Consider the following 23,826-nt stretch of genomic DNA (forward strand, 5'->3'; position numbering starts at 1 on the left):
CATTTACCTGCTCTTACCGGCCTTAATTTATACCTCATTTATGAATTGATAGAACATTTCATTATATTATATAAATAGAAACCTAGTGCTACTCATAATACGCAAATAATATTTAACTAAAAATAAAAGTGACGACCCTAAGCGCCAACGCAAGAGTAGGTAAATAACTTGCCGAGCGGCCTTAGATTCACTACTGTTCTTAGGCTGCGGTCGTACTGCAGACGCCGCACGCAGCCGACAACGTCACGTCGCACGCAGCGTCTGAATGGTGTGTTCGAGAATGCTCGGGAGTGGTCGTTTTCGCTCGCTGCGTGCGGCGTCCCCCCGCCAACACCATTCAGACGCTGCGTGCGACGTGACGTTGTCGGCTGCGTGCGGCGTCTGCAGTACGACCGCAGCCTTAGTGTACTGTGACGGGACGCACGAACGAAGGGGTTGCTGTGTAATGTGTAGGCACTACAACTCCCTTGTACTTACCACCACAGCGAAAGGGTGTACGGCGGGCGCCTCGGCCGTGACCGAGATCATCTTCTGCGTCTCGTGCGCGCGGCAACTCTCGTGTGGCAACAGCTGCATGGTGTGGATGAGGAAACGGCCCGTCTGCTCCTTGTCTTTGGTTGTCAGCTTCAGGACGCCCCAAGTCGCTTCCATAGGCGCTGTGATTGATTAAGTATATGCTGAAGTCTATTTATATTACCAACCCCTATTATCCACGTACCAGTCAATTGAAAATAAGAGTTAAAAAATACGTATCCTAAATTTGTATTTAGCGCATAACTTCACCTTAACTAGCATTAAACCATAATAGGCCTTTGCCCAGCAGTGGGACACAGGGACACACTAATAGGCTAATAAAAAAAATCCCATAATAAAGTTTCTCTTTCTGAACTGTCAAAACGATTTTACAACCATGGAATTTATATGAAACACTAGCATGTGACGTCACAATCAAATAACGTACTCTTTTTCTACTCCAGCACTTAAATGTGTCAATTAAATGACTGACAGTGATATCTAAAGCAATGTCATTTGAATGATTTGTCTATAGGCTCATAAGATGACTGCTAGCAGTCATCTCATGAGTATAATACAACTGCTTTATTTTTTTTAAAGATACAAGTTCCGATCATCTTGATTGAAAGAGGTATGTTTTCATTTACAATAATAACTCTTTTTTTTTTTAAATAATAACTCAATTTTTTTTAAATAATAACTCTTTTTTTTTAATAATAACTCTTTTTTTTGCTGCAGCTGTCATAGAAAAAGTAATGTATGCAACAGCTCATAATTGGTTCTTAAAATTCTCGGGTCTTTTTTTACTAAACTCGACTACGTCTCGTTTTGTAACTTCGACCCTTGAATTTTAAGAACCCTTATTATATCACTGTTGCATAAACTACTATTATGGTTTTATACGGGTTTTAAAATAGAAATTGTGTCTAAAAATAACTGCTGTGTATGTTTCTCTGTTAAACTTCTGGTGCTTTATTTCATGCATGGTGTAAAATCATTTAGTTTTAATACAGGCAAATACCCTATTCATAAAAGTCTATAAGTATACATACGTATAATAAAGTGCCTCTTGATGGTATGCGGCGCATAAACGGCCGAGTTAGACAGAAGCAAGCCTTTAGAGTCTGGCTGCGCCGATTCAGCTTGCAGCACGGTTATAGGTATCCTGAACACCGGGCCTTTCTCTATGCAGTTAGTGTCGTATGCGTCGATGCTGGAACAAACATTTCGCCGCTATACTTACTCAACCTCGTATCTACAACACTCATTTGATGACAAAAACACCCGTATTCCGAATGAAAGAAAAGCGACATTTCCATCAAATGATTGTTGCAGATATGAGGTTGAGTAAGTATAGCGACGATTTGTTATTTATTGATTACCCAAAAATGTACATTTGTAAGTACATTATCATAGTATTAGTCTCATACACGAACTACAAAAATGCGTGCTGTCAACGGTAGACTAAATCTAAATTCAGACGCAGCTTTTTCATGTGTGTTACTCTCTAATTGTGGTATTCCACCTGTCCAATTTCTTTGTCCAATGTAATTGCGTCTGACTCTCTCATTAAGCAAAATGTGAGACGCAATACACATTGAACAAAGAAATTGGATAGATAGAATACCATCCTTAGGCATACTCTCTAGCTCTCTAGGCTTCAATGTCACTCGGACTCGCTAATGACAGGAAAATGGGAGCAGACCTCTTCGAAGTTGCAGGATTCCGCAATTTCACGGTGATTATCCCTTTGCATTTACTTTGTAAAATGAGGTCAGTATTGTAATGCAGCAGGCTGTATCATTACATACACAGGTCTCGGAGTATTCGCTAAGGACAGGAAAGCGGGGGCAGAGACCCATTCAGCATTGCAGGACACAGGAGTTTCATGTTAATAAGTCTTTTGGCATTTACCTTGTAAAATGGGGTCCGGATGGTAACGAAGCTGTCTGTATCCGCACCGACACAGGCCGCGGAGTATTCGCTAAGGACAGGAAAGCGGGGGCAGGGACCCATTCAGCATTGCAGGACACAGGAGTTTCATGTTAATAAGTCTTTTGGCATATACCTTGTGAAATGGGGTCCGGATGGTAACGAAGCTGTCTGTATCCGCACCGACACAGGCCGCGGAGTATTCGCTAAGGACAGGAAAGCGGGGGCAGGGACCCATTCAGCATTGCAGGACACAGGAGTTTCATGTTAATAAGTCTTTTGGCATTTACCTTGTGAAATGGGGTCCGGATGGTAACGAAGCTGTCTGTATCCGCACCGACACAGGCCGCGGAGTATTCGCTAAGGACAGGAAAGCGGGGGCAGGGACCCATTCAGCATTGCAGGACACAGGAGTTTCATGTTAATAAGTCTTTTGGCATTTACCTTGTGAAATGGGGTCCGGATGGTAACGAAGCTGTCTGTATCCGCACCGACACAGGCCGCGGAGTATTCGCTAAGGACAGGAAAGCGGGGGCAGGGACCCATTCAGCATTGCAGGACACAGGAGTTTCATGTTAATAAGTCTTTTGGCATTTACCTTGTGAAATGGGGTCCGGATGGTAACGAAGCTGTCTGTATCCGCACCGACACAGGCCGCGGAGTATTCGCTAAGGACAGGAAAGCGGGGGCAGAGACCCACTCTGCATTGCAGGACAGAGCCAGATTCATGGCGAAGTCTATCTGCCGCGGTATCAGCGTTTTGTCTGCAAATGTCAGGCTATATAGCTTTTGGTGTATCTGTTTGATACTCTAATGCATCGGATAAAAAAAAACATTAAATACAATGATTTTTAAATACGTTGTCGCTGGGATTTACAGTACGAGGTACAAATAAACCTATTATAAATAGTCAGTCGGGACAAGTGCGCCCATAGGAAGTCAGCAGCAGAAGTTGCTAAGCGGGCGAAGTGTTCAAAATGACCTTGACACGCTCTTATTCTCTTAACAATAACGTCGCGTCGAGATCATTTTAAACACCTCGCCCGCTTAGCAACTTCTGCTGCTAATGGAACTACTGCGCCTCCCTAGTAGCAACAAACGTAAAAAAAGGTTAAAGGCCCTTCCACTGTGATCCTGTTCCATGTGACTGTTCATGTTATGTCATAATGTTATGTTATAGAATCAGGTTTTTTTTAAACTCTACCTATGTAAATTAGTATATTATCAGGATTTTTTTTAATCTCTACCTGTGTAAAGATAAATAAAGATCCTAGAGATAGTTATATATATGTTATATATGTTAATACATAGTCATATATATATAGTCCACAATGCCAAGACACTTATACTGGTAATCCAGTGTAAGTGTCTTGGCATAGGTATCTACCTGTAAACTTATACTTGTGTTTGTTTAAATAAAGAATAAAGATAAATCATCTTCCTCGCGTTGTCCCGGCATTTTGCCACGGCTCATGGGAGCCTGGGGTCCGCTTGGCAACTAATCCCAGTAATTGGCGTGGGCACTAGTTTTACGAAAGCGACTGCCATCTGACCTTCCAACCCAGAGGGTAAACTAGGCCCGTATTGGGATTAGTCCGGTTTCCTCACGATGTTTTCCTTCACCGAAAAGCGACTGGTAAATATCAAATGATATTTCGTACATAAGTTCCGAAAAACTCATTGGTACGAGCCGGGGTTCGAACCCGCGACCTCCGGATTGCAAGTCGCACGCTCTTACCGCTAGGCCACCAGCGCTTCCAAAGAATAAAGATAAATAATAAGCAATAAATGCAGTCATCATACGCCTGTCGACCATGTAGGGTTTGCAATCCGGTCTGATTTAGAATCCGGCCGGATCCGGCCGGATTCTGGCCTCAATCCGGGGATCCGGCCGGATCCGGCCGGATTCTGGCCTCAATCCGGGGATCCGGCCGGATCCGGCCGGATTGGTATTGCGGATAAAAAATCATCAAGTCACGTATTTTATTATGTTTTTTAACGTTATATGCGAAGTTAAGGATATTTTTTAATGGTTTAATAAAACGGCTGTTTTAAGATTCAAAAATTAACGTTTTTAACGGATTACCGGATCCGCCGGACCGGATTGCAATCCCTACGACCATGTTCTTGCTGTTTCAGACTGCTTTAAGTCTTCTCTCGACAGTCAGTCTTGATGTACTACCAGTCTTAAGATTTTGGGCATCTACTCTAACTACGAATAAACAAAGAACATACCGTCAAAGAACCGTTGTAAAATGAAAACAGCATCTGAACAAGACAGGTCATATTCTTTTGTTGGGCCTAAAGGGAATAAGAAATACATATTGGACGAAATCAAAATTATTCTGACTGTTCCGAGTAATTATTTGCCTATTTCACCTTGGCCTTAATTGACTAATTTTTAGGTTGGCCACTTCTGATCCGCTAGAGTGCAAAGAGGTTGACAACCTTTTGATGGTGGGAGGAAAAATGGGAGGGGGATAGATAAGTAAAGCAAGTTGTCCGACCGGCAGGAATGAGCGAATAATATGTAGTATTTTTTTATTATTTACAGGTGAATCTTAAGGCCGCTTGTTGTTTACCTCTGTCTTCGTGTATTATTTGTGTTTCCATGTACATTTATTCTGAGGTTGTGCAATAAAGAGGATTTGTATTGTAATCTTTCCTCTTAAAAAATTACTCAGCCATCAATGGTTATTTTATCTTTCTTGCGCGGGTTAATAGTCGCTCGCTACGCTAGTCGCTTTATCGTCTCTGGTGAGATAACTTCCGAAAGTTCTTGGGTAAAGGTAAAAGAGTAAGGGTAAAAGAATAATCAAGGATAAGTCAATCCCAAAAAGTATATACAAACTCCAGTAAAAATTTAAACTTTGTAAAGTAATGACGCTGAGCACGACGAATTTCGTACATGGACCCGCTAATTCCTTTCTCTATCGCGCATTATTGCTGTCCCGCTCGCATAGTGGCATTGACCGCCGCCGACGGCAACATCAGCCGGAAAGCAATACAATTAAAGTCGCCGTCATTAGAACTTGCGGACTATGTAAACAAACCGCCATATTGAAATTGTCTCTGAATGATAAATTTACTAGTGATGGGCAAGACTCTTACTTACTACTTTACTAATGTCAAACCATATCGAATAATAAAATACCAAAATTAAAAAAACAAGTAGTTACTTATATTTAATTTGTTTAATCACGATCAGAAGACAAATTGGTACGTAAGAATGATGTATTAATGTATTTTACAACCGCGGCGGTAGGTACAGAGCGTGAGTTGGGTAGTGTGTAGCGGGTTTATATCACAAACTTTAGTCACAACACTACCCATCATAGACAAATGTAGAATTTAAAAGAAACAAAAACGTCATTCCATCGGGTCCTAATAACCTAACTTATGAAACCATTTTAAACTTTTAATTAAATATCCAAGATACAGTTATATATTTCTGTATTTTACGGAACGGACCGTTTCAATAGTGTATATGTGTACAGTTTGAATTGTGTTTGATGGGGTAGTGTGAAAATTCAAGGAGAAACAGTGACAAAACAAAGTTACATTGTTTGTTTACATAGTTCGCAAGTTCTAATGACGGCAACTTTAGGTATGCGTGTGCGATAGAGATAGAAAATGGGGGTTAATGTACGAAATTGTTCCTGTTTACCGTCCGTACTTTAGCTTAATGTGTATTTTTGCTACATTACCATGAAACTGCCATCATTATCTCCAGAGATGCTGTGGCCAACGATGATGATGATGATTATGACCATGAAACTGCCGTAAATGATCAACAACCACAACACATCCTAGAATCTACACAACTACCATGACATTGGTACTCACTCTCCATATCCAGATGGCTCTGTAAGAATTGCGGTTGGATTGTGATCCCTATGTCCTTGGGCACATCGTTCAATTTGGGTCGCAGCAGAATGCCCTTGCCGTTGTGGGGCCCGCACTGCACGCTGATTGTGACGTCACGCTCCGGCTCGGCGTGATATGTTGTGAGGTGATCAAAAGTCTGAAAAATAATGAATTGTAGATGTATAGGGAAAGTGCATGAACTATAGGGCAGCGCATGAGCCCGCTGTCTATTGGCGCGATATGGAAATGTCAAGTTTAAGCTTACAATGTGGGTTACAAGATGGCAGAACCTACAATGCACCAGAAACATTACGTGAACTCTAGAGTGCAGCACTTGCTTTGGCTTGAAGTGACTATGAACAGTTTATTATGGTTCCAATTCAGGTCACAAGATGGCGGGCCTTCCAACGCGCACGTCCCCTATAGCGCGCAACATTTAACTTGTTATAGTTTGTAGCTTTCTAATAGACCCCGAAGGCTAATCCTATTGTCTATTGTTAAGAAAAACCGCTCGTGCCACGTGCCACAACCACCTGCATAAAAAATCGGTACTTCGGTTACTGAGTGCCGGCGAGTCGAACGCTACAGAACCAGTCTAAAATGTGTCATCGAGATGCGTAACAAAGGCGCGTTATCGGAGAGCGCACCTACACTGGTTTTTTGAGCGTTGGACTAGCCCGCGCTCAGGTGCCAAATAGAATAATTAGGACCCTTTTTTGCAGGTAAGTAGCACGTGCGGTTTTACTGAACAATAGACAATAGGATTAGCCTTCGGGGTCTATTAGAAAGCTACAAACTATACAATTACAAGTGAATGGGAAATATTTTATGAATGATGACCGTTAATATATGTTGTTGATATTTCTCTTAATTTTAAATATAAACAACTAAAAGTGTAAAGAGCGACCAAATTGCTCAAAAAAATCTGAACATGACACTAAGACCCTGTCAATAAAGGCATGTTCTGATATTGCGGCCACAGCCGCTCCGATATACGCAACAGGCCCCGTAGCCAACATGCCAATCGCTAACGCTACGTAACGAACGAAACGCAACTGTCACTGTCACACTAATATGGAAGCGTGATAGAGACACAAAGCGATTCTATGGCGAAACGATGGCGATTGTCAATTTGGCTAGGCCGCCTGTACAGATTTCAAGACTATTTTACCTTTTCGATATTAATAAGTCCACAGCCCTGCGCCCACGGCTCGACGCTGTTGAGGAACGTTGCTGAATTCTCTATGGCCCTCTTTATAGAGTAAGGAGAGTATGGCAGCTCTTTGGCTTTCAGACCAGAGATGAGCGCCGCTGAAATAAAAAATGATATTAAAATTAAGATTCAATAAAATGTGAGTGAAATAGTTAAAATGTACTAACAGTAAAACATCTAGCTGACCAGTGGTAATCATTGTATTGTTACAATCAGTTACAATATGGTTCACAATAGTTCTATTTATAAAAAAAACCGGCCAAGTGCGAGTAGGACTCGCGCACGGAGGGTTCCGCACCATCAACAAAAAATAGAGCAAAACAAGCAAAAAAACGGTCACCCATCCAAGTACTGACCCCGCCCGACGTTGCTTAACTTCGGTCAAAAATCACCCCCCAATCAGCCCCACTTAAATCTTTATTTTATTCGGTTTTTAGTATTTGTTGTTACAGCGGCAACAGAAATACATCATCTGTGAAAATTTCAACTGTCTAGCTATCACGGTTCGTAAGATACAGCCTGGTGACAGACGAACGGACGGACGGACGGACGGAAGGACGGACGGACGGACGGAAGGACGGACGGACGGACAGCGGAGTCTTAGTAATAGGGTCCCGTTTTTACCCTTTGGGTACGGAACCCTAAAAATCCACTTACCGACAATGCCGGCGACGTGAGGGGCGGCCATCGATGTACCATTCATTAGTTGAGAATTTTTTAATGTAAACCTGCGACAAATTAAGGAAACATTAGTAAGTTGTATACATATTTTAAATATACGATTTCAATAGCATAAATATGTCAACAAAACAGCTACTGAAATCGTTCTTCCGAATACGCAATGTTACACGAATAAAGTTGTAATACTTGTAATTCACATATTCATACATTCAGCAGACAGTTTATAACGCGCGTCGAAATTTTAGCCTCCCCCAGTTCGAGAAACCTAAAGTCCCGAGTTACAGGATAGACAGAGGCTATTAAAAAAGTTAAAATTAGGTTTCTGAACCTGTAGGTAGGGCCCGCGCTAGGCCACCTTGGGGAGCGTTCAAGTATTACGTAACGCAATTTTTGGACATTTTTGACCCCCCCTCCCCCCATGTAACGCGCCGTAACGTTTTTCTTTACCCCCCCCCCCCTCCCCCTAGTAAAACGTTACGTAACCACCAAGTGACCATTTTTAGGGTTCCGTAGCCAAATGGCAAAAAACGGAACCCTTATAGATTCGTCATGTCTGTCTGTCTGTCCGTCTGTCCGTCTGTCTGTCCGTCCGTATGTCACAGCCACTTTTCTCCGAAACTATAAGAACTATACTGTTGAAACTTGGTAAGTAGATGTATTCTGTGAACCGCATTAAGATTTTCACACAAAAATAGAAAAAAAACAATAAATTTTTGGGGTTCCCATACTTCGAACTGAAACTCAAAAATTTTTTTTTATCAAATCCATACGTGTGGGGTATCTATGGATAGGTCTTCAAAAATGATATTGAGGTTTCTAATATCATTTTTTTCTAAACTGAATAGTTTGCGCGAGAGAGACGTCCAAAGTGGTAAAATGTGTGTCCCCCCCCCTGTAACTTCTAAAATAAGAGAATGATAAAACTAAAAAAAATATATGATGTACATTACCATGTAAACTTCCACCGAAAATTGGTTTGAACGAGATCTAGTAAGTAGTTTTTTTTTTATACGTCATAAATCGCCTAAATACGGAACCCTTCATGGGCGAGTCCGACTCGCACTTGGCCGCTTTTTTTACCTAAAGGCCTCAATTAAAATGTGGCGTAAAGTACCGGAAAGTCGCTAAAATACCTTTGTTATTGTTTTAATCGCGTTAATATTATTAAAAACAATGTTACGTAACGCGTAGTTCAAACCCCCCCTCCCACCCTGTAACGCATCGTAACGTTTTACAAGACCCCCCCCCCTCCCAAATTGTTACGTAATACTTGAACGCTCCCTTGTCCATGGAGTATAGTATGGAGCGTAGAGGTAAGGAGAAGACTCTTTTATGGGCGAGCAGTTGCAAGTGTCCAGCTGACAGCTATAAATAAGTTCCAAATCTCTCCAGAGTGGCGCTAGAGTAGGTAGCTAAGAACGTAGCCGTTATTGACGGAGTGAAGTGCGCTGTCAATTATTTTAAATTTATTATCAAATATTCTAGGTATTGTGGCGACAGTTATTTAAGGTTTTTTGACGGACACTTTTTTTATGGAGATTGTTTTCCTTACCTCTACCTTCCATAGAGTACAGCAGGGGTCACCGATTAGTTTCTTCAGGGGTCCGGTTCTTAAACTAAAATGACCACTCGCGGTCCGTTTCTCCTTGAGTTTATTAAATAAGCAAAACAAGCAACAACGGTTGCACTCCGGGAGTGCCGATAGAAGTGAAAACTCACCTCACTATGTTACCGACGCCCGGTAACACGATACATACGTTTAGCGGAGGTATTTTATTTATTTATTATATATTGTAATAACCTGACAGTGATTGCTGTGGCAACACTGAGATATGCCTGTCATTGTTATCATGTAACGGAACACATTTTCGTATAGCGCTAAATAAACCGTAATTAATTAATTTACTGTTTTATTTGGCTCCAAAATATAATAATGGCGACGAGAAAATAACGTAATACGTGTGTGGACTGAAATACGTCAAAAGTTTTAGTTCCAAAAAGTAAAAACTCTGTTTGTGATACTCTTGTGAGGTTAACATATATAACCTCCAAATGTCACTAAGTGAACACTTTTGGAGTGATATTTCGCAAAAAAAGACAAGTTTTGTGCAAAATTTAAGCAAAAGTGAACTATTACAAATATTAGAAGAACTGCAACTGAACCACGAGTTAGAAACAATAGACGAATTAAGGAAATTCCTAAGGGACGCGATCAAAAGTGGACAACTTATAAAGACTCCACAAACGCAGGAATTACCAGTCATGGCGGTGAATTATGTAAATTATCACATAGAACCCTTTGATGGACGTGATTTTGACACATTCGAGTTGCAGTTGCAGTGCCTAATTAGCTTGAATAATGTGCCGGAAGACAAGAAAGTGGCCCTGCTAATCACTAAAGTTACACCAAAAGTGTTAGAGACACTTAATCACATGTGTGCTCCTGCCAAACCAAATGAAAAGTCATTTACTGATCTCATCAAGCTATTGGAAGATAGATACAACAAATCCACTTCCGTTCCTGTGGATCGGGCAGAATTTAGAAAATGTAACCAGAAGGCAGAAGAAAGCATAGAAGACTACATTATACGATTGAAGAAAGCTGCAAAGAAATGTAATTTTAAGGATTTTAAAGACCAGGTGAAAGAAAAACTTATCGACGGAGTGTATTCATCTCTTGTTAAATTTGAATTACTTAAGAATGGCAACCAAACACTTGATGAATTAACCACCTTAGCGAGGACTGTGGAGGCGGCGTGGCTGCAGACTAAAATGAAGATGCCAGTGGAGGAACCAGCTTCTAGTATGTTTTTTGTCAAGCAGAATGCACAGAGTAAGCCAAAACAAATTCAGAATAAAGTCAATCGCGGGTCAACAGCATCTGGTAAGTCACTGAAGTGTTTTTGTTGTGGTAAAAATAACCATTTAAAAAGTGAATGCAGTTTAAAAAATAAATATTGCTCAGAATGTGGCCAACAAGGTCATCTGTACAAAATGTGTCCTAAAACCCATAAAATGAACATACTTGAAATTAACAGTGAAATGGAAAATAAAAACTCTGACATTGAGCAGTCTATTCAAGGACTTTTTCCAGACAGTGACGACTATTATAATATTTACAGTTGTAAATCAACCACAAATAAGGTACCCCCTTGTTTGGTGGATGGTAGTGTGAATGGTGTGATATTCAAGTTTGAATTAGATACCGGGGCTGAAACATCAACTATTTTGCAAAAGGATTTGGAAATTTTAAATTTAACACATGAAGTAAAAGAGACAAATGTCAATTTCAAAAATTATGACCAAACCATCACACAGCCATTGGGAATAATACATAACATAAAATTTAAAATTAATAATGACACTAAAAATGTTGACTTATTTGTGGTTGAAAACTATAAGCCTAGGTTATTGGGCCGAGATTTGTTAAAAATGTTCGGAATGTGGCCATTAAAATTATACAGGAACGAAGGGACAGACCCCGTCAACACCATAAAAGAAAATTTTTCTGAGGTATTTACCCCTGGGTGGGGTAATTTTAAGGGTGAATGCATATCCTTGAAATTAAAAGAAAATGCACAACCCAAATGTTTACCTGTTAGAACAGTGCCATTTGCACTCAAAGAAAAAGTATCCCAAGAAATTAAAAGGTTATTAGATAACAAAAGAATAGAACCTGTCAAATATAGCAAATGGGGAACTCCCGTGGTGCCTATATTAAAGCCGGATGGATCTGTACGCTTGTGTGGAGATTATAAGGTAACTTTAAACCCACAACTCGAAATAGATCGCTTTCCACTACCACATGTGGAAGATATTTTCAATAAATTAAGGGGTGCAGATTATTATTGTGAACTGGACCTTCGAGAGGCTTATCTACAGGCACCACTGGATGATCAGTCCCAAGATTTAACCGTAATAGTGACAGAAATAGGCACCTTCAAATATAAATACCTACCCTATGGTGTTAGTACGGGGCCTGGGTCTTTCCAAAGGTTGATGGCACAAAAATTACAAGACATACCTAATGTGATTGTTTTTATTGACAATATATATATGTGCGGAAAAACAATGACGGAAATGACAAATACACTTGAGTTGGTTTTGAGTAAATTAAAAGAATGTGAATTTAAATTAAAAGTCGAAAAGTGTAAGTTTTTCCGGAAAAATATAGATGTTTTCGGTTATAGAATAGATAAACAAGGCATTAAAATAATAAAGGAAAATATTGAACCCATATTAAACCTAGATCCACCAGAAAATTTGACAATGCTACGTTCATTTCTAGGTAAGATAAATTATTATGGTAGATTCTTAAAAGATTTAGCGACAACGCTTCATCCACTTTATGAATGTACAAGGCAGGGAACTTTTGTCTGGACTGATGAGTGTCAAAAAGCATTTAATTTAGTAAAAAGAAAATTAGGTTCTGCCACTAATTTAACTCATTACAATCCTGATCTTCCGTTAATTTTAACATGTGATGCCTCTGCATACGGTGTTAGTGCTATAATTTCAAACCGAGGCACTGATGGAATAGTGAGGCCAATTGCATTTGCTAGCAAAAAACTTAATGACACAGAACAAAAATATACCACCTTAGACAAAGAAGCTTTTGCAATAATCTTTGGGGTTACCAAATTTTACAATTACACATATGGCAGACCCTTTGAGCTAGAGACAGATAATGCTGCTCTTACTCGGATATTTGGACCGCATAAAGCAATACCCAGAATGGCAGCTAAACGCCTTCAGCATTATGCAATATTTCTTTCAGCCTTTAGTTACACTATTAAACACATCAGTACAGACAGAAACCCAGCAGACTATTTGTCAAGACTGCCAAAAGAGAATGACGATACAAAATATCATGCATTATGTATAAATAACACAGAAATTGTAAATGTAAATTATATTAATGACTCTGATTTGAAATCTCTAAACTGGAAATTGATACAAAATAATACCAAAAAAGATGTAATTCTTTCTAAGGTACATATGTACTGCCAGGATGGCTGGCCAGAAAAGGTGACAGATAAAAATTTAGATCCTTATTACTTGAGGAGACATGAAATTAGCACAGATAGAGATTGCATAATGTGGGGTCATCGGATCATAATACCTGAAAACTTGAGACAAACTGTTTTGGATGAACTCCATCTAACACATTTTGGAACCTCAAGAATGATAGAAATGGCCAAAGCTTACTTTTGGTGGCCTAAGCTTAATGAATGTATTGAAAAGATTGCGGGCTCTTGCAAATTATGTTTAGAAAATAGACATAACCCGGCTAAAGCGGTTCCAAAGTGTTGGCCAATTCCTCCGGGACCATGGTTTAGAATTCATGCTGATTTTTTAGGCCCATTATTTGGGAAAATGTACTTAATAATAGTTGATAGTTATTCCAAATGGCCTGAAGCATTTCAAATGGCTAATATTGGTTCTAACTTAACAATAATTAAATTTAAAGAATTATATGTAAGATATGGGTTCCCTGTTCACTTAGTAACAGATAATGGCACTGCTTTTACAAGTCACGAATTTCAAGAATTTTGTAGAGTTACAGGTGTTAAGCATACTTTCACTTCTCCTCACTATCCGGCCACTAACGGTGCGGCCGAAAGATTTGTAGAGACGTTTAAATCACATATGAAAAAAATTATGGAAAGTGGCAAATCGCATAACTATGCCTTAGGCATATTTTTGTTTGATTACCGCACGACCACACACACAACCAGTGGAGCAACTCCAGCTCGGTTGATGATGGGTAGAGAATTGCGAAATAGATTTTCACTATTAAGACCTGCACCCATATATCAAAATCTTGTAGAGGCACAAGAAAAACAGTTAAAGTATGCTAAGGGTGCCAGAATTGTAGACTTATCTGAGGGTGACTTAGTTAATGTTAAGGATTTTAGAAGGGGGAAGAAGTGGTCAAAAGGTCACATAGTTCAGGTTTTGATGCCTGGCTCTACTTTCATGGTAGAAGTGGAAGGAGTAAAATGGAAGCGTCATGCTAACCAATTGCATAAACTTAAATAAGTATTAAACTGTTATTTTGTTATATGTAAGACTTAGTTAGAACTTGATAGAGTCGATCAAAGAATATAATACTCATAGTATTATAGTATAATATAGTTTAATATCTAGCCTAGCCTTATAGTTTAAGGGGGTGGAGAGTGTAATAACCTGACAGTGATTGCTGTGGCAACACTGAGATATGCCTGTCATTGTTATCATGTAACGGAACACATTTTCGTATAGCGCTAAATAAACCGTAATTAATTAATTTACTGTTTTATTTGGCTCCAAAATATAATATATATTATTATCATTCTCAAATAAGATCACACTTTTTCATTGACATGTTTATTCACATACTGCCATGACTACGTCAAATGATTTGAACATAGATAAAGAGTCTTGAAAAGGAGTCCGCAACATAAATGTCAAATAACATTGAGTTTTTCTTTATAGATTTAAATGCCATTTAAATTATGAGCGACCACCTTACGGGGCTTACGGTCACATGATCGCCTTACGCTGTCTCGAGTTTATCATTTTTTCCCCACCTCAAAAAGTGCCCAGCGCCGCTAAAGAAGTTTTCACTTCAAAAATAAAATAGGTCGGCGGGCCGGATGCGGACCGCGGTCCGCCATTTGGTGACCCCTGGAGTACAGTATAGTTCGAGCACTGTAGTGAGTACATTAGACATGGGCGAAATGTGTCAGTAGAGGGAAAAGATTGATATATATCTTTTTATCATTGGGATATGTATCACTCTTTTATATTTTTATATCCGTGTGTAACAGTCGTCCCGCTCGCAACATCGGCACTTGCTGACTTTGAGTCATGAGAGAGAGAGAGAGTATATTAATTATAATGACGAGTCCGAATCCGTCCGAACGACCGCTGTCGCTCATTCGTGTTACTTCGGTCGATGCGCGACCGAGACTTCGCTTATCGCTTTCATAAATCGTCGCCGAGGGAGTGAGATGTACGGATATACTGATACATTCGGATTCGTAAAGACAAGAAGAGTGATTCATGAAACGAGAAAGATATATATCTTTTTTATCTATCACTCCGGAGTTACCCATGTCTAGAGTACATTACCTAGCGACGGAGGCGACAGCGCCGCCGGGCGCGCACGCGGTGACTCCGGGCGCGCCGTCGGCGCAGGGCCCGCGCGAGCTCCACGAGAACGCGCCGCCCGCCACCCGCGCGCGCATCGAGTACAGTATAGTTCGAGCACTGTAGTGAGCACATTACCTAGCGACGGAGGCGACAGCGCCGCCGGGCGCGCACGCGGTGACTCCGGGCGCGCCGTCGGCGCAGGGCCCGCGCGAGCTCCACGAGAACGCGCCGCCCGCCACCCGCGCGCGCATCGAGTACAGTATAGTTCGAGCACTGTAGTGAGCACATTACCTAGCGACGGAGGCGACAGCGCCGCCGGGCGCGCACGCGGTGACTCCGGGCGCGCCGTCGGCGCACGGCCCGCGCGAGCTCCACGAGAACGCGCCGCCCGCCACCCGCGCGCGCATCGAGTACAGTATAGTTCGAGCACTGTAGTGAGCACATTACCTAGCGACGGAGGCGACAGCGCCGCCGGGCGCGCACGCGGTGACTCCGGGCGCGCCGTCGGCGCAGGGCCCGCGCGAGCTCCACGAGAACGCGCCGCCCGCCACCCGCGCGCGCATCGAGTACAGTATAGTTCGAGCACTGTAGTGAGCACATTACCTAGCGACGGAGGCGACAGCGCCGCCGGGCGCGCACGCGGTGACTCCGGGCGCGCCGTCGGCGCAGGGCCCGCGCGAGCTCCACGAGAACGCGCCGCCCGCCACCCGCGCGCGCATCGAGTACAGTATAGTTCGAGCACTGTAGTGAGCACATTACCTAGCGACGGAGGCGACAGCGCCGCCGGGCGCGCACGCGGTGACTCCGGGCGCGCCGTCGGCGCACGGCCCGCGCGAGCTCCACGAGAACGCGCCGCCCGCCACCCGCGCGCGCATCGAGTACAGTATAGTTCGAGCACTGTAGTGAGCACATTACCTAGCGACGGAGGCGACAGCGCCGCCGGGCGCGCACGCGGTGACTCCGGGCGCGCCGTCGGCGCACGGCCCGCGCGAGCTCCACGAGAACGCGCCGCCCGCCACCCGCGCGCGCATCGAGTACGCCGCCGACGTCATGTCGGGCGACACGTACGCGCCCACACCTGGCAAACCATATACCACTTAAGAGCCAACAGGAGTGGTCAATTGGTCATTTCTCCATACAAACGTACTCGACTGTTTCCTCCGTGGGTTTTGAAGCTAGAGCAATGATTTTTTCAACACAGATTAATATTGTCAATATCTGTGTCGGACCGTTTTGCTTTTTTTGATATTTTTGTTTTTTAAGGCGCTAGAGCCCTTCAAAAATGGCCAAAATGGCCTAATTGACTATGCCGCAATGAGAGGCGTGCTATTCAAAACTGACATCAATTAGTCAAAAAAGCAAAACGGTCCGACACAGATAATGTCATAATCATTTAGATTTCCAAATTTGGTTACGCTTGGTTAAGTTTTGGAGGAGGAAACAGTCGAGTACGAAACCTCGATTTTTGAGATTTTTACGCAGGATTTTTCGCCTTGTCCTTATCGCACTAGTTTTAGGAGCCGCTTCCGTTAGCGAGACGGGTATATTTACCTAAAATATTTAAATCTTAGCTCCTGTTGGCTCTTAACTTATGATCATATACTTTATGTTCTAAGTTCTACGAGTAGGTGGATCTGCTTAGTGCTTGTAAAGGTACTTATGTCTAAATCCGTAAATGGCCCTTTTTCTACTAATATCATTTGATATTTACCAGTCGCTTTTCGGTGAAGGAAAACATCGTGAGGAAACCGGACTAATCCCAATACGGGCCTAGTTTACCCTCTGGGTTGGAAGGTCAGATGGCAGTCGCTTTCGTAAAAACTAGTGCCCACGCCAATTACTGGGATTAGTTGCCAAGCGGACCCCAGGCTCCCATGAGCCGTGGCAAAATGCCGGGACAACGCGAGGAAGATGATGATGATGATGATCATATCATTTATGTTCTAAGTTTTACGAGTAGGTGGATCTGCTTAGTTCTTGTAAAGGTACTTGTGATGTGTAAATCTGTAAATGGCCCTTTTTCTACTCGTCGACTGTAATTATTGAATTAAGATTTCGAATACCAAACTGCAATTGGGTACTTTTAATGTATGGGCTCTCAACTCAACTACAATATTCATTTCAATCTCGTACCTCACTTAGGCAACTCAGCAAGCTTCGTTGCCTAAACACGGTACTCGACTGAAAAGCTCTCCATTATATCAGGCAATTTCCTCGCGAGGCGGCTCTTTCTACGATGGACTCGGCTAAGGGGCTATTCATAAATTACGTCATTTCAAATGGGGGGGGGGGGTCTGGACATCGGATCATGGTAGCATGACGTAGGAGGAAATGGGGTCATTTGAAGCATGATTTTTTGATGATTTTAGAGGGGGGTCAAAAATCTTCAAAAAAGTAATTTATGAACAGCCCCTAATGACACGAATTTGGACTTTTGTTTGAATGAAAGGTTACACGAGAACATTTTCCTAGTGAGTGAGTGAGTGAGTGAGTGAGTGAGTGAGTGAGTGAGTGAGTGAGTGAGTGAGTGAGTGAGTGAGTGATATTTACCGATGAGCACGGGCTGCGCGATGTCCGGCGGCGCGCCGACGGTGCAGAGCGCCGGGCCGTGGTTGCCGGCCGACACCACCCACGACACGCCGTAGCGGTTCACCACCTCGCAGATTATGTCGCCCACTCGCCTGTACACGTATAAAAATTTTAAAAATCACTTAATAACTCTGCTATATAGCCACTAAACCATGTTGGATACATAATCCACTAATACACACACGTCTTATATAAAGTCAGTCCAATCTCCATACTGATTTTATCTTTGTGCATAATTACATCAAAAACCAACATCAAAATCCGTTGCGTAGTTTTAAAGATAGAAGCATACATATAGGTACAGACAGCGGGAAGCGACTTTGTTTTATATTATGTAGTGAAGTTGAGAAGTCCAGAAAACCACAACTGGCATAAAGATTCCCTTTCGAAATCGTCGTTATTGACACTGGAATCACTGAATTACGCCTCTTTCAGTACCATTCCATACTCTTATGGAATGGTATTGATAGTTAGTCCTCTGACTAACTACGAGTATAACCCCGCCGATGACCATTATAGTAAAACTAAAAAGTACTACTTACCCAGTATTGCACCAATGAGCATGCTCCCCGTAGCTCATATTAATTACATCAATCTTCATCTTTTTACTAAGCTCCATGACTTTGATACACGCTCTAACCAGCGCCGTGCCGGTTTCCATGGAAACCAGTCTACTGTCTCCAATAGTTAGGGAGATAATTTTGGCTCCGGGAGCGACACCATTCTTGTCTGGCTCGTCGGGGAAGTAGCCAGCTGCGATGGCCGCTACGTGGGTGCCGTGGGTCGCTGTAAACGATTAACATTGTTGTACTGAATTTGTTCACGGAAATTCATATTTTACACATATTGAGATCTTTCATAACATTTGCATCTCCATCTTATTTGCTGTACAAGTACACGGTATAAACATGGATGTAAAAGAAACAGCTCCAACCATAGTTTCTCAATGGTCTTCGCAATTTAGAAATGCCACCTTAACACTTTCAGTGGCACGAATCCGCTAGTCCGGTTCATTTTATATTGGAAATTGGGTGGTTCCAAGTCTCGACTGAGATTTTAACATACTCTCCGCTGTGCCTATTGAGGGTGAAATAATAACTACCGCGGCACGTACATATGCCCAGTCTACGATGTATCTATTGGAAGGTGAAACATTAACTCACAGCACATAGCAACGACTTCGAGCGTGCATCCCCCATCGTGAACAATGATCCTCAAATCCCCGTCCAGTGCAAGCACTCATTCGTAATACAGTACTCGCCGAGTCACGAAAGACAAGTGTCCCCTGTGTCTATTGAGGGTGAAATATTCACTCACAGCACATAGCGACGACCTCGAGCGTGCGTCCCTCGTCGTGAACATTGATGGAGACCGTCATCTCGTCCAGTTCCGTCAAGTGCGAGTGCTCGTGAGTAACGCTGTACTCGCCGAGGCATGGACCGGAGGCCAAGTCACCGCTCTCCGATGTGTCTATGCATGCTCTGGTAACAAAAATGTTATATGATTTCAAGTTTACATAGTCATTTAAATTAAAACCAGGCGGACTAGCATGAGATGCGTTCTCGCGCGCGACTCCATCCATACATCTTGCGTGACTTCAAGTATGGAGTCGCGCGACAACCCATCTCATGCTAGACCGCCAGGTTAGAAAAATTATAATCTTAATTAAAACGGGGTATAAATGACTGAAGAATTCTCAATAAAGATCCATCCATCCATCTTTGGGCTATTTAACTACCATTGCCTAATAAAAATCTCTAATGCTTAGAGCAGTGGTTCCTAACCTGGGGGCAATTACCCCCGTGGGGGTAAAACTGGTATTTTACGGGGGTAATAAGCTAACCTAATATAACAATACAACAAACGTACACGTTTTATTTTTTATTACCATTGGGAGGAGGGGTAAAATCAGGTTCCCTAGTTAGTCATAGGGGTAACCGGACTGAAAAAGTTAGGAACCACTGGCTTAGAGAGACAAAATTGTATTTAGTATGTTAATGTTTGGATTTATATGTTTCTTTTGTTGAATTTACATTTGCATAATGATGACCATAAATGTTATGGTCATTATGTGTGTGTGTGTGTGTGTGTGTGTGTGGGTGTGTCATTGACGTGACTAAAAATAAATTTTGAAAGTCCACATTGATCATTACAAATATGTTGTCATATTGATACACTCTTCAGACCAATTAATCAATGATTTTGATAACTGTTCAAACATTTATATACTCACAAAAAATAAAAAGTACAGACAAAGCGAAAACCACTTCTCTTACCTCCAAGAAGTCCCATCATTGAACAACACGCAATCATAAGTAGGCCCAAGATCCGAGTACTTCTTCTCGGCCGTTTGTAATACTTCCACCCTGGTCTCCAACTCCTCTTTAAGCAGCTTATCTTCAGGGCTGAGGGTTGGATTCTTTGATACTGTTGAAATAACACTGATTTAAACTTTCACGATTTTTACACATTATTAAATTATACAATGGGACTTAATTGCGTATCTAAGTTTTAAGATTTACCTCCGTCGTTTTGAGATGAGATGAAGATGATCCGAAGATGGTCTTCTCTGATACCACGGTTACAGAACAGTATTAAATTGTACAACGCTAAGTCCGTTATACAATTTAATACTGTTGAAATAAAATAAAAAGCTAGTATTAAAAAATCTAAAACATGAACCAGTCTGTATTTGATGTAGATATATCAGAATCGGATGTCAAAGGAATATCAATCCGAGACTCAAATGTAGTGTATTCACTTTATACACTCATGGACTAATTGAGAGGAAACAAAACAAAGTTTCATTACTAATTTTGAAATCTAGGTGCCTTAATCCAGTAATTAGACCTTTTTTTGCATTCCTCTAAATTTGTCCTCATTTTAACATTGGACAATTCCCGCCTTAATGTGCTGACGCTGACATACATTTACCCTTTTACAAGCAACTGGACTTTTATACCTTGTTGGTGGCAAATAAGCATACGGCTCGCCTGCTGGTACAGGTGTTACCAGAACCACAGAAAATACTAACCAACATCACTCTCAAAATCCTGCAGCTGCTTGTTAGATTCGGCATAAGCTGGCTTGTGTCCAACGTCCCACAAGTGCTCCTTTCTGTGCTCCTGAATGCGCTCCTTTAGCTTAGACGGATACAAGCTGAATGGGTACAGAATACCCACCCTCCATTCACCCGATGGGTTCTTCCAAGATTCTGGAATCTATACAATCATTTGTAAACAACAATGTATAATTTAGGTTAGTAGTAAAATTGCACCTATTTATAAAGTAAATCAGGTGTACATGTTAATAATAAACAGTTTTAAATTAAATAATTAGGTCATGAATGAAAACTTGCCTTCAATTTGCGCCCCGTAAGGCCGGTAATACATCCGTCAACAATTTTACGTATAACCGTACTAGTGTCCACATCGCCGCAGCCACTACAGTCAAACCTCTCAATAACCTTCGTCTCACCCGTGCTCGTCACCTAAAAACCAGAACCACTCATAACTTTAATTAAAAATCCACTAAAATACGAACGAAAACCATGACGAGACAAATTTTTACCTGGAGACCAGACGCTGCCGGGTCGACACCTGAATCAAAAATTGCAATAACAGTGTCTCGGCCATCGTAGAGAGGATTTTTATTCAGAAATGAGACAACTCCCGTCTCTTTTTTCGGCAATAATCCCCAAACAGGGAATTCACAGTCGATCGGTGCGTCTGCCATTTTTGATGACCCGATATCTAGTGTTGCCAAGACAAGAAAAAGAAAATAAACTATAGCTGGTGAAGCAAATCTTGTCAGTAAAAAAAGACGCGAAATTCTAATTTTCTATGAGAATATATCCTTGCGCGCCTACATTTTTCAAATTTGCCGCCTTTTTCTACTGACAAGATCTGCTTGACCAGCTATAGTATAATTGTTAAGCCCCCTCCACACTCGTGCGGGAATCGCGGCTTCGCTTGGGCTTCGCGCCATCACGCCGCGATTCGCACACGAATGTGGAGGGGGCTTTATAGCCACAATAGACTACTACACATAAAGTACGTCAAGCATATCTTGTCAGTAGCAATGTACTGCAAATTAAAGTAGGGTAACATATATATATATATATATATATATATATACTACTCTTTGCTACTACACCACACCAAGGTCGCGGTTCAAAGTTAGTATCTATGGAATATGGAATGCAAACTGGTGATTAAATTGTGTACGTGTGGACGCTAGATGAGATTAGCCGTTAGCGCCAATTATTTTCCTGATCAAATCGGTCGATTTGCCCAGCCCGTCTGGACACAGCGCTACATAGAGTCTGTGCGAAAAGAGAAGAGTCGTGGAATGTATATACATACTCAACAAACCCTAGCCCTAGTTACTCAGGCAAACTCTGCATATAACTTGTGCTGGAGTGGAGCCATCCCTTTTGATATTAAAGATTCTTATTATTCTTGGAGGATACAACTAAACGGAGTAGCCATTAACAGGCTTTCCCCTCTGTCGAAAATAGGCGGCCAACGGTCATACACAATGTATGGACTGACGTTTATCTGACATGGCTATTTTTACGTTACGCATACATTTGACGTTCCCCTCCCCCGCAAAAATCGGCAGACTGTTTTGTACAGAAAATTACAGATATGGCGTCTCCGTTTGATTATATCCTCCAAGTTATTATTATAGCTTGCTTATTTCATAGCGAGATAACATGATAACATATAGTGTGTCAAAGGACTGTCTCATTTCAAATATATACAGAGAGAATCATACTATCTTTGTCTTACATAGTACTAGACTCAGACCGAGAAAAGTCTGCAGCGATTTTGATAGCCCACGCAGTGCAAGTGTCATTTTAAACGTCAAACTTCTATGAATTTATGACGTGTAAATAACACTTGCACTGCGTGGGCTATCAAAATCGCTGCAGACTTTTCTTGGTCTAACTCTAGCACCCAAGACAAGATTTGCTTGACCATCTCTACCTACTCAACTCAACCAATACCATACTGAGAAACCAAGTTTGTGTGTGATATTACTGGCCATAAAAAAAAACATGTTTTAATAAAAAATAAAACGCATTTAAAACATGAAAAAAGTACTGCATTAAGTACTTATGTCATCATTTCAAGTCGAAGTCAATTCGGGAAGCCGTAATTTTTATCTGCGCGAACCATTTATTATCCTTAGAAGATGTGGTTTAATATTCTTCCAGCTTATTTTATAATTGTTGGTTCTTTAGCTTTGCCTGGCTATGGATTGTGGTGGGCGCATTACTTGGTTAATGGAAATGTAAGAGCAATAGCTAGTTTTTTTCCGTAATAATGGCTTGTCACTCTCAGCTACCAGGGCTCTTTGCCACCGTCTGTATTCTTATTGTATTGATATATAAAATATAACAGGAAGTCTTAGATATTCAGTTATCCGTCAAGCTAGTTAGAATACATTAATCTGTTCAAAATCTGTTGTACATGAAAGTAGTGGTAAATAGAATAGAATATAATCATTTCCTAGAATAAACTGAGAGAGAAAGAGTTCTGTACTCCCGAATTGCCCTTTTACATATTCTAGCAAGCCAACTTTGCCAATAGAAAACCGCTCTAAGGGTTGATCTTCCTGCCAGCCTATTATGGATAGCTTTATCCATCTTTATCCACGTGATAAAATAACTGTCACTGTTTAACACCGTGGGAAAGAAAGTGACGGACACCGTTTTATCACGCTGTCACGTAGACAAGAACGACCATCATATCCGTACTGGAAGATGAAGTTCAAAATTCGTATATATATTCTTCCATACGAATTTTGAATTTCACGCTATTTTCTACTGTTAAAGTTGGCATGCAGAAATATACTTTACACATCACACAGCGAAATCGCATAGATTT

General features: G+C 41.5%; 1 protein-coding gene across 1 annotated transcript in view; it reads right to left on the bottom strand.

Annotated features, from left to right (window-relative positions):
• Positions 1-23,826, bottom strand: part of LOC134647495 (tripeptidyl-peptidase 2) — a 39,707-nt gene that overhangs the window by 13,078 nt on the left and 2,803 nt on the right. The window contains 14 exon segments of the mRNA XM_063501845.1: positions 478-656; positions 1,566-1,726; positions 3,044-3,209; positions 6,292-6,469; positions 7,484-7,623; positions 8,183-8,253; positions 15,323-16,421; positions 17,894-18,024; positions 18,475-18,718; positions 19,250-19,413; positions 20,209-20,359; positions 20,967-21,153; positions 21,291-21,422; positions 21,503-21,723. Of these exon segments, the coding sequence (XP_063357915.1) occupies positions 478-656; positions 1,566-1,726; positions 3,044-3,209; positions 6,292-6,469; positions 7,484-7,623; positions 8,183-8,253; positions 15,323-16,421; positions 17,894-18,024; positions 18,475-18,718; positions 19,250-19,413; positions 20,209-20,359; positions 20,967-21,153; positions 21,291-21,422; positions 21,503-21,723 (3,224 nt within the window).

Source organism: Cydia amplana, chromosome 4, assembly GCF_948474715.1.
Source record: "Cydia amplana chromosome 4, ilCydAmpl1.1, whole genome shotgun sequence".
Taxonomy (NCBI): domain Eukaryota; kingdom Metazoa; phylum Arthropoda; class Insecta; order Lepidoptera; family Tortricidae; genus Cydia; species Cydia amplana.